This window comes from Schistocerca americana, chromosome 8 (assembly GCF_021461395.2).
Source record: "Schistocerca americana isolate TAMUIC-IGC-003095 chromosome 8, iqSchAmer2.1, whole genome shotgun sequence".
Taxonomy (NCBI): Eukaryota; Metazoa; Arthropoda; class Insecta; order Orthoptera; family Acrididae; genus Schistocerca; species Schistocerca americana.
In genome coordinates this window covers 389,520,716-389,533,384 of record NC_060126.1, presented here as the reverse complement: position 1 = coordinate 389,533,384, position 12,669 = coordinate 389,520,716, and the positions used below count along the sequence as shown (strand labels likewise).

Sequence of the window (12,669 nt, the reverse complement as noted above, 5' to 3'; positions counted from 1 at the left end):
TAGATCAGGGTACAAAAGTCTCAGGAATATTCTGTGAATCTAATGAAAGGCTTTGACTCAGTGAACCACTCATTACAACTTCACGTACTGAAGAGCTAAGGGATTGAGGATACTGCATTAGAGTGGTTCAACTCTCATCTGCAAGAAAGCAAGCAAAGATTTATTTTAACATCAAATGGAAAACAATTTCCCAAGGAGTTCCACAGGGTTCAATACTGGGCCCTTACCTGTTCTTGTTGTATATAAATGATTTACCATTAAATATTGATGCTCATTCAGTCTTGTTCACAGATGGCACCTCAGTCCTGATAGAAAATGATACAATAGAAAAGATTACAGATAGTATAGAAAATGTTCTGGGGAAACTGGAATCCTGGGTCCATAAAAATGGACTAAAGCTCAATGTCACTAAGACCCAGATAATGCAATTTGTTTCTAAATTGGCAGCAATAAGTCCTGTACAAATAGCCCATAATAATCAGTTGATGACAGAAGTCAACCATGTGAAATTCTTGGGCCTAAACTTTGATAAAAGTTTAAACTGGAAGACACATACAGACCACCCGCCAAATGAATTAAATTCCCTAGCTTTTGCAATGTTTATTTTATCTGGTGCCACTCATATGGACACAAGAAAAACAGTCTACCACAGTTATTTTGAATCTGTTATTCAGTATGTGATAATTTACTGCAGAAACTCTAGAAGCAGTACAAGGCTACTAATTCTTCAGAAGAATATCATTAGAAACATGTGTGCTGCCCACAAAAATAATTCGTGTCACCCATTGTTCAAGAAATTAAAAATACTAACAATTACTTCATTGTACATTTTTGAAATTTTGATTTTTGTATATAATAATCAACACAATCTTGAAAAGTTACGTTTTTAGCATAACTATGGTACTCATCACAAGGAAAACACAAGGAAAACCTCAAATCTCCTTCGGATCACTTAAAGCTTTATGCTCAGACACCACTAGACATGGGGCTAAAAATATATAACAAATTAAAAGGAAGAAACAAATTAACAATGGACCTTGGTTCACTGAAAAGTTTACTCCAAAATATTTTAATAGAGAAATGTTACTACACCACTGAGGAAATCATGGAAGACAGCCTGACACTTTGAACAATAAAAATCTACAGTTAATATTGCAGTGTTGTCTGTGTATAACAAAGGAAATTGGTGAACTGGTAATTTATAGTAAATATTGTAGTGTTGTATTTATTGGCATTATTCTTAAAATAGTGTAAAAAGAATTTCTGTAAATCATTACACAATATATTTTTGCTAAACTCGAGGGGATCCCTGTACAATAGATCATATGATCGGCACAATATATGTAATGAGACTAATAAATTACATTTCACATGTTTTAATATTGTGTCCCCAGCCTGTCGCAGTGCCCCCTCCCCTCCACCTCAGGGGAAAAAAAAGAAAAATATCTGCGACACTCTCTCCCCTAATTCACTAAATTCACTATACTACAAAATCAGCTGTCTTATTTCAATGTTTTTGATGTCCTCCATCAATCCCCTCAGGTGATGATCACACAGTGCTCAGCAATATTCCAGAAGAAGTTGAACAACCATAGTGCTGGCAATCACATTAGTAGACTTCTAGGGTCTTCTAAGGATTGGTCAATACATTTGTTTCACCTTTACAACGTGATGTTTCCCAGTTACGTTGTTTATGTCTGTAATTCCTAGGTCTTTCATTACATCTATAACCCAAAAATTTATGTTACCTGTCAATTTCTCAAAGTTTGATGAAATCTTCTTAGTAATCATGTGGAGAACCTCACACACTTTATTGTTTAGGGTCAATTCTCACCTTTTGCACTGTGAAGATAAATTTTCAACATCATTTTGCCACTCACTTTGCTCTTGTGAAGAGTCTACTATATGGTAGCATTACCTGCCACAAATCTAGGAGACATGTTCTGATTGCTAAATAGTTTGCATACATTATAAATAGCAGAAGGTCTATATCACTTTACTTGCAGAACCACACTCATTATTTCCATTTCACTAGGTGGCATCCTATCAGTTACTGATTTGATTGATTTGATTTATTTCATGTATCTTAGGTCCAACTGTGTTGGGTTCACAAGGACATGGAATGAGTCAGTTTTTACAAATACAATATGATAATCTTATAGCATATACAGACATTTGAGTACATAATTATATAAAAATTTATACAGTGAAATCTTTGAGCAGCAATACAGTAAAAAGAAAATACATTAAAGCACTAAACAAAACTGATACAGAGCACACACAGAGACAGAGTTCAAGTTCAACAACATTCTTAGTGGCATTATGTCAACATGTATTATATAATATTAAAATTTTACAATTTATTTAGTTAAAAATTCATCTAGACGGTAAAAAGCTTTTTCTAGCAGAAATATTTTTAGTGCTTTCTTAAACTTACTCTTGTTACGAATCTCTCTCTTTATTTCCGAAGGAAGAGCATTGAAGAGTTTTGTTCCACTGTAGTGGACACCCTTATGCGCCAAGCTCAAAGTTCTATGCTCGTTGTGTATGTCATTCTTCCTCCGTGTGTTATGCTCATGGTAATTACTGTTTGGTTGAAATATCTCTACATTTTTACACACAAAACACATGAGAGAAAAAATATATTGGCATGTAGTTGTGTATATTTTATGTTTTTGATAGCTGTTTCTACACAAGTCTCTTGGGCGCAATCCACATATAATTCTTAAAGCTCGCTTCTGTGCAATGAACACTTTCCTTGCTAACGGCTGGTTGCCCCAAAAAATGCCGTATTCCATGAGTGAGTGAAAATAGCCATAGTATGACACTTTTACAGTGTTAGGTTCAACATATGTAGTGACAACCCGTAAAGCATATGTAGCAGAGCTGAGCCTCTTACAGAGATCTAAAATATGTGAAGACCAGTTCATTTTCTTGACAGTATGCACTCCAAAAAATTTTGTTGTTTCCATTCTTTCTATTGGCTGATTACAGAAAGCAGAGATTACTTTCACACAACAACTATGACTAATATCATTGACTTCATAATGAATTATCTGTATCAGCCATCACAATCACAAGGAGGGGGCAATAAATGCTGCAGTTGGTCACTTACTCCACAAAAATGTCCATGCCCTGTGAAGAGTAAGAGGCAGTAGCTCTCAGTTCCAAACTGGTGTGAAAGTAAGATTCTACCTCCTCTGTGACCGAGCTGTGAACAGCTGCGTTCAGTAATCAGTAGATCTAGGGGTAAGAAACATGCAATATAGCAGAACTGCTACTCAAAATATACAAATCAATTAATGAAATCCTATCACTTAATACTCTGTTAAATGTGTTTCGTTCAGCAACTACTCTCACAGCCACATCGTTATATTTACATTGTAGTCTGGTAGAGCTACTTCAGTATGAGAAAAGACTTCAAGTTTAATTAAGATAGCCATTCGTTGTATGGTACTATGATGAGACACAAGTTGTATTAGTGTAGTGCATGTTTATAGCATTTCCTGTTATGTTATTGAACAAAATAGATACAAATATTAGAGAAATGGTCCACCTCATTATCAAAAACCACCTGAGATGCACAGTGTGGGTAGCGACTTGCTGATCCTGAGATGAGCCACAAAAACTAACATTCTTGATGGTTGATCAATAAGGGGCAAAAAGGTAAAAACATGTGGGTGCCAGCTTAGAAGATGTGCAGCAGGCATCTGCACCAACGAGGCTGTTACTCTGCAACTTCAAGGCATCTCATTTGTTGGAAACAAATGGTGCAGTTCTAAATGTATTGTCATTTATTTCCCCATTCGGACATTCTGCCTTGTAAACTGAAACTGGTGAACACTTCGATACTTTAGGTTCTTTTATGCCTAGTCAAGTCTCAGTCAGTCACGCAAGCTTTCTTTAGTTATCAGTGGATTCAAATACAGTTCACAAACAAAAACTCATGTTGTTATTTAATGGATGTGATAAGACTTCTGCAGTGTCACTTATTGTAATGAAGTTTAATTTAATCCTCGAGATGGCACACCTGTGTGTAAAGTGCACCAACCACAAATAACATAGTCATGCACAGTTCCATTGTTGTTTTAAAACAGCAAGCCCTTGCCTATTCCTTCATTATTGTTTCAGTTAGCACAGTGGGAAGTTGTGTTGTCATAGGTTCATGTGAGCTACAGTAATTTAGAATAAAATGCAGGTGTGTCATCTTAGTGTACAAAGTACGCCACATGCCTGGTCATGTAAGTAATTTTTTCTTCGCTTTTATTTTGCTCCTTTTTAGTCGAATTAAAAGATAACATGTAACAAGCGGATATATTACTGTCCAGGGTGAGATCAAAGCTGACAGACAACAAGCCTGATTGGTTACTCAACAAGGATCCAGATTTCAGTTCTGTGCCAGACAACGAAAACAATCACAGCTCTGAAGAAGTAGAGGAATTTATCACTCGAAGAGACCATGATTCAGGGCCACTCTTCACTGGTGGTATTTTCATTTGGGGGGACAAAACATGTAAATGGATTAAAATATGTTCTGATGTGACTTCGAAAACAAAAAGAGAGAATATTGTGAAAATATTCCCTGGGCCTACACATATTGCCAGAGGGATCACAAGTGAAACAGAGGCTTTATGGACAATACTTAGCATGGAAATGATTGATGAAATTGTAAAATACATGAACATATACATTCAATCTAACAAAGAATGTGTACAATATTTCAGAAAAAGGGATGACAATGAAACTACAAGGTATGAAATAATGGCATTGTTGGGATTGCTGTATCTCATTGCTACCAGGAAAGCAAACCGCGCAAATGTCATTGAACTGTGGACAGCACATGGTACTGGCATGGAGATTAAGAAAGTGTGATGAACTACAGAAGATTTCAGTTCCATTTACAATGTATTTGTTTTCATGACAAGAGTACAAGGCAAGAAAGAAGGGTAACTGATAAACTTGCTGCAATAAGGCAAATATTGGATGCCTTTGTGGTGAACTGAAAGAATACTTATAGTACAGAACAATTTGTGACAGTAGACAAGAAGTTGCAATCTTTCTGGGGATGCTGTCTTTTTTGTTCAGCACGTCCCGAACAAACCAGCAAAGTATGGGATAAAGATTTTTATTTTAACGGATGCTGAAACATTCTTTACTAGTAATATTGAAGTATATTGTGGAAAACAACATAAAGGACCATACAATGTTTCTAATTCTCCCTGTGATATTGTACAAAGGCTAGTTACTCACACTGAAGGCTCAGGAAGAAACATTATAATGGGTAACTGGTACACTAGTTATTCCTTAGCCAACTCCCATTTGAAAAACCAACTAACATGCATCGGCACATTGAGAAAAAACAAATGCAAGATCCTATAAGATTTCTTACCTGGGAAATGTAGGGCTATTCACTCCTCTTTATTTGGTTTTCAGAATGATATGACGCTAGTCTCATATGTGCCAAAACAAAACAAGGCAGTTATATTACTTTCAACTAAGCATGATTTCAGGTACATCAGAGATAGTTTTGGGTGACAATATAACACAGGGAGAAGTCGACACAGTCGATCAACTGGGAGGTGGATATTCCGTTGCGCAAGTGACAAGAAGGTGGCCATTGGTTGTATTCTGTGCTCTAATGGACATAGTAGGAATCAATGCTCAAATAATTTTTCATGTAAATGAGGCAAATCCAAAAAAGAAGTCAAGAATTTTCTTGAAAGATTTGGCACTGTCTCTTATGAAGCCTCAACTAGTGGAAAGAATTAATATTCCTTCACTTCCTGCCAACATTGCAACTTTCCTCATGAAATACAAAGATCAATGTGTTGAAAGAATGAAGGAGCCTACCACCAAGAAAAGAGGTTGATGTGTGACATGTGGATGAGCAGGAAATATATCTACTACCATAAGCTGTAACTCATGCCACAGTTTTGTTTCCAAATGGCATGTGAAAACAGTGCATACATGGGAGAAGTGTAAAGCATTTCCCAAAAATTCACAAGACAATTAACTGTGTAGATGGAAGAAACTTTGTGATAACTGATACTCCTTCATTATATAAAGCCTTTGTCCTTTTATATTGCGATGAGAGTGTTTTTGTTCAGTATGTGCTTAAAAGTGTTGGAATAGATTGATATGTCAGCTGCAGCAACAGAATGATATGAAAGTTTCTTATTTGTTTGATCAAATAGTAAATTATCAATGTAATATAAGTTTCTTGTATTGTTGTTTAAATAAACTAAAATTAAACTGTGATTTAGCTCATACATGTTTCCCTTGGTATCATAATGACAGCTTTTGACTACATGTGTACAAAGTGTGCCATGACCCACTCATGTTACGAAAATCGGCACGGCTGCTAAAGGATTAAAAATGTTAAGGACTGCCTGATCTCTAATAACATGTTTTCTATTATTTGTTGTATAGTGGTATTAGTTTACATCTGGAATAACTGCCATGATGAGCAGTGTTCTCTGGTGGTCTCTTGTGGTAAACACTGAATAGTCAAACGACTGTACTGCAGCAGTATTAGAGGACCTGCAACACAGATATGCTATGTTGATGGCATAGTCAGATGCGGCCTGCACAATGGAATTCAGGGGTGACCCATTTCTTGAGCTGCCAGGAGCATCATGAGAAGGAGTCGGCCTAACTACTTCAGAAAACTGATTGTCCTAACATGAGAAAACCTGAAATGCACTATTTCCACATTTGAAACATGCTTGTGAACATTAAACTATCAATCCAGTCCAATAGGCATCCTAACTATAAGTCAAACTGGACATATATCTACTGTACTATCGGTATCTTCCCTGCACTGCACCTAAAGCTGGAGTATGAAACAATATTCTCCACGAATAAGAGTAACCTCTTGAAGAGTACAAACAAGAATCCTGCAGACAGCTTCACTGGGCTCTGTAGCACACTCTTTGTATCCACTTGACTTAACTGTTGTGATGTAAAGAAGTATGGCATGCAGAACTGCAGTTAAAGCACACAGTGATGCTAATACCAGGGACCATCAAGTCCACTCCATTTCACTGACTACATTGTGCCAGTCTTCCCACAATCCACTGCAAATGGAATAGGAAGAAACCCTAACAAGTGATACAATGGTGACTGCTGTCTGCTACGCATTTCACAGTGATTTGCAGAGCATCATGTAGAGGTATATGTAAATATCAGTCCACTATATCTCAAATAGCAAAACATTCTGGTATGAGAATGTAGAAAAATGCTCACCAACAAACAGTTACCAGTTAACACCAATATTCAAGTATAATATTAATACATCTTTCAATATCTAAATTTCTCAATTTCATTAAGTTTGCAAATCTGATCAGCAAATGGAATAAGGAGTGGATCACAAAAGTATCTCTGCTGTAGCAGCCAATCAGAATGCAGAAGCTGCTCAAGGATAAGTGAAACCCTAACGACAAAATATATTACTGTTCAGTCTCACCAGCAAGTATCAAGTTGATATCAACGCTTCGTTTCTCAAGGGCAATCTTTTTGTTGAAAATTCTTCAAAACATTTGATTCCCAGACAAAATACTAACTCATATCCATTTTCTCATTGCAAATAGTTTATTGTTCTATACCCACTTCTAAAGACAGCTCGCTTTGCTTGATTCAAATCCAATTTCTTTAGCCAGTTTGTGGGCCTTTAATTAATTTATTGTCATGAAGACATTATATTTTAGTTCTCATTCATTTCCTTCATCCCATTTCTAAACAGGGCTAAGACACAGAAAGGTGAAGCTCAACTTCTTAGAAATAAAATGGTAATAAAGAGACACTTGAAGTCTTTTTCTATGCACATTCAGTGAGGAAACAAAAACATACAGTAACAGTTATCTTCAGTTTGTTTGCAACTCACATACCTTCAGCAACAGAATTTGCATATTTTGTTCTGATAGGCGGCGGGCAATACAGCTGCGTGGTCCATGCCCAAAAGGAAGTACCAGATATGGGCTGACACTACCATGATACAAAGCATGTCCTTTCAGCCACCTTTCTGGGACAAAGCGATCAGGGTCTGGGAAGTACTCTGGTAGCCGACATGAGACTTGATTTTGTGTCACAACCACAGTCTGAAATACAAAATATGTATATTAATTTTTATGATCAATATTCTGAATGTTATTTTACATTTTACTAGTTTTCTGTATGATTTACTGAATTTGATTTTCAAACATACCATCAATGAAAAATTTGGATTTTAAAAATTAAATCATTGGTATTCTTTATCTGTTGTCTCTTATTCTGCACTCCTTACATGATACAGAGGTAATGCATTTTCTAATTATATATTTATTTACTCATCCTTCGTACAATATATATTGTAAGGATTTTGTCAGTGGTTGATACAATGCTCTTATTAAATTATGTAAATAATTTCTTACATGTTTTGAAAGTTTTCATACTTAGTTTATAGCATTCCTAGTTTTGTTATTAATGTATGTTTTTACATAATACACATTTATGGGAATAAAGTTACATATTGCAGTTTAGGGACAGTTATTTGGCTGTTGAGGGCTGTTTTAACTATTCATTTATGGTGAAATGAAATGTCGTATGGTTAGGGCATCCGGTCGGGTAGACCAGTAGCCTGGTGCAAGTCTTTTTAGGTGACGTCACTTTGGCGACCTGCATGTCAATGGGGATGAGATGATGATGAAGACAACACAACACCCAGTCCCTGAGTGGAGAAAATCTCCGGCCCAGCCGGGAATCGAAATGGGCTGCTTGGCACAGCATTCCGCTGTGCTGACCACTCAGCTTACAGCGCGGACTTCATTTATGTTATAATAAGTATTATTCAAAAATGTTCCTTAAGCCTTTGGCTAAAAGTGCTGGGTCATTTACATCTTTAATTTCCTCTGGCAGGTCCCTGATTCCATGCTCATTTATTGACCTGTTTGTGGTATATAGATAAATGTTTTTTCTAATGTATGTTATATGGGTAATTAATTGTATATAGTCTACAGTATGGAGTGATGAACAGCCTTAATTCGGTCATCACACATATTCATTCACTCCTTCACTTAAGTCATATTTGGCAGACCAAGCTATGAAGAGGGCTTTCAAGAATATGAAAACAGTTCTATAAAATTTTGGGAACTGCTGGATGTCTGTAACTTACTGGTATGATATTTAAGCACAGAGTCTCCTGGTCATCTTCAGGTGAATACTGATGAATAATACACTAAGCTCCCCTATTTAAGATCTTGCTGGTGCATGCATGATGTCCTGTTTGGTATTATGCATGTTTTGCTTGAGGACATGTGCTTCAGCTGTAAGTCTGTGCACTGCTCTGCACACTATCCATGGTGAAAGGTCACCTCTTTGATATCTGAACGATTGTCTTCACAAGGTAAGACCACAGAATAACACTAATTATGCAGAGCATGAAGGTTTTCAATAATTGAGTCCAATGTAGAATTTAACTGGAAACCGCGGTCTCGATTCATAAGGGATTCAGGCAGTCATATTTCCAACAATTCACTGATGATTGAGCTCCAAAGATTTGACTTATGGTCCACAATCTTTGTTTCATTATATTTCAGCAAATGACCCATGGAAGTGCAATGTTAGGCGATAGTGTACTTACATGATTAGAGAATTAATTGTATTTTGTTTATACAGATTCCCTAGTGCTAATACAGACATTTTTTTTCTCAAAACTCAATCAGAGCACATTGTTGTTGTTGTTGTTGTGGTCTTAAGTCCTGAGACTGGTTTGATGCAGCTCTCCATGTTATTATATCCTGTGCAAGCTGCTTCATCTCCCAGTACGTACTGCAGCCAAAATCCTTCTGAATCTGCTTAGTGTATTCATCTCTTGGTCTCCCTCTATGATTTTTACCCTTCACGCTCCTCTCCAGTACTAAATTGGTGATCCCTTAATGCCTCAGAACATGTCCTTTCTTCTAGTCAAGTTGTGCCACAAACTCCTCCCCAATTCTATTCAATACCTCCTCATTAGTTATGTGATCTACCCATCTAACGTTCAGCATTCTTCTGTAGCACCACATTTCAAAAGCTTTTATTCTCTTCTTGTCTAAACTATTTACTGTCCATGTTTCACTTCCATACATGGCTACACTCCATACAAATGCTTTCAGAAAGAACTTCCTGACACTTAAATCTAAACTTGATGTTAACAAATTTCTCTTCTTCAGAAACACTTTCCTTGCCATTGCCAGTCTACATTTTATATCCTCTCTACTTTGACCATCATCAGTTATTTTGCTCCCCAAATAGCTAAACTCCTTTTACTACTTTAAGTGTCTCATTCCCTAATCTAATTCCCTCAGCATCACCCAACTTAATTCGAATACATTCCATTATCCTCATTTTGCTTTTGTTGATGTTCATCTTATATCCTCCTTTCAAGACATTGTCAACTGCTCTCCCAAGTCCTTTGCTGTCCCTGACAGAATTACAATGTCATCGGCGAACGTCAAAGTTTTTATTTCTTCTCCGTGGATTTTGATACCTACTCTGAATTTTTTTTTGTTTCCTTTATTGTTTGCTCAATATACAGATTGAATAACATTGGGGAGAGGCTACAACCTATCCACCTAGAGTGACCCAACAGTCTTCCTCAATAATAGACTATGTGGCAACATACATAGTAGGAAGGCACTGAAAGTTACTTGCTCAAGAGCTAGGCCTACCAGATCATCTCTAGCAGATATTATAAGCAAATATAAGCAAATAAATTGAATGAATACAAAAGCATCTTCTCAGAACCAAATGTGTGTCAGTTCCCATTCCAGTTACAGCTTGAAAGGTGGAAGGAAGTGTATGCGGAAACAAATGTAAACAAAATGTTCATGACAATGTTTAAACTAAAATCTGAGGAAGCATTTCCCAAAATATTGCACATCATTGTTGAAGGTTTATGGTGAACAGCGGTATCAAAAACTCCTCTGAAACTCTAAGGTATCTCATGCCCATCAAAAATAGCCAAACTGACATACCTATTCAGCATTTTACAAAAATTACTGGAGAACTTATAGAAAGGTACTGCTAGCTGCAAAAGAACTTGTGATCATTAAAACATTACTCAAGGCAGATAACAAAAGCAAAGCAATCTGGAACATAATCAAACAGGAGACAGCAAATGTTGGACAAAATCATTTGGAAAAACAGATTAAAAACAAAGATATTCAAATCAGCAACCCAAACTTCATGAATGAATACTTCATTGGCGTTGCTAAGAAACTGCAAGGTCAATTTCCAGACACATATATTCTACACCAGGACCAGCCATGACACTCAATAGTGCTCTTTCAAACAGCAGAGAAAGAGGTGGAATGGGTAATACAGCAATTAAACAATAAAAAAATCCACAGGGTTAGATAAGATCCCAGTCAGTGTCCTTAAGAAACATACAAAAATATTATCAAAGGATAGTGGCTACTCACCATATAGCGGAGATGCTGAGCTGTAGATCAGCACAGCAAAAGACTGTCAGAAAGTAACCTTTCAGCCAACAAGACCTTTGTCGAAAACAATGGTCTACAGTTTATCTGTAACCATTCATGTAGACAGACACTTGTCTGGGAATAGTGACGAGCAGGGCGCCGTGTGGTAAGGGAACAGGAACTGCAGGGAATTGGTGTCGGAAATGGTTGGTACCTTTTATATGTAGGATGGTAGGTAGCAGGTAATAAGTTGAAGGTGTTTATCCACAAAAGCGGAAATCCTCTCAGTGGGGGAGGGGGGGGGGGGGGGGGGAGGCAGCAACCAGCCACAATGGTGGACCTTAGGAAGCATGTAGATGGTAGGAGTGCAGGGAGTGGTAGGGGTGAGCAGAGACATAGACTCCAGGGAGAGGTTGTGAGATAGGCCTAAGGAGTTGAGGAGAGAGTGAAGATCCTGCTGAAGTTCTGGAATGGAATCACTGCAGCAGTGTTTGTCAGTGGATGAATCTGACAGCTGGCAGAGTCCTTTTGCCCGGTAATCATTGCAGCTTAAAACAACAGTGGTGGAACCTTCATCAGTAGGTAGGATTATAAGGTTGGGATTATTTTTAGGTGGGGGATTGTGGTTCTTTCTGCAGATGTAAGATTAGTTTGCATGTTGAAGGGTTTGGGGTTTGATGGTGAACCAATGTTCAAGGTTAAGAAATTTTGGGAAGTTAACGGAGGGTGATTTGAGGGTAGTGGGGGTGGATCAAAGTTGGATGTATAACAAAGCAAGCTGGGATATTTTTTTATTTCCCCTCTTGTTATGCCATCTGCCTCCTTTAAATTCATTTTTTTACCTTTAACTAATTGACATTAACATATGTGAGTATAATATGCATTTTCGTAAAGAAGGAAAAAAAATGGCTCTGAGCACTATACGACTTAACTTCTGAGGTCATCAGTCACCTAGAACTTAGAACTAATTAAACCTAACTAACCTAAGGACATCACACACATCCATGCCCGAGGCAGGATTCGAACCTGCGACCGTAGCGGTCGCTCGGTTCCAGACTGTAGCGCCTAGAACCGCACGGCCACACCGGCCGGCTTAAAGGAGAAAGATTAGCCCCCAATTATTGAAGAATAGAACACTAGATCTAATTTTGTGCTTAGTTTTATGTATGTAATTGATTTTCTAATTTATTTCAACTATTTCTAGTTAGCATCTTTTGTTATAGGTTGAAAT

At 37.2% G+C, this 12,669-nt stretch overlaps 1 protein-coding gene across 1 annotated transcript in view; it reads right to left on the bottom strand.

The window, feature by feature from the left end:
* Positions 1-12,669, bottom strand: part of LOC124545041 (cytochrome P450 302a1, mitochondrial) — a 220,302-nt gene that overhangs the window by 15,614 nt on the left and 192,019 nt on the right. The window contains exon 8 of the mRNA XM_047123826.1: positions 7,887-8,096. Coding sequence (XP_046979782.1) covers positions 7,887-8,096 — 210 coding nt within the window. The remainder of the gene's footprint in view (positions 1-7,886; positions 8,097-12,669) is intronic.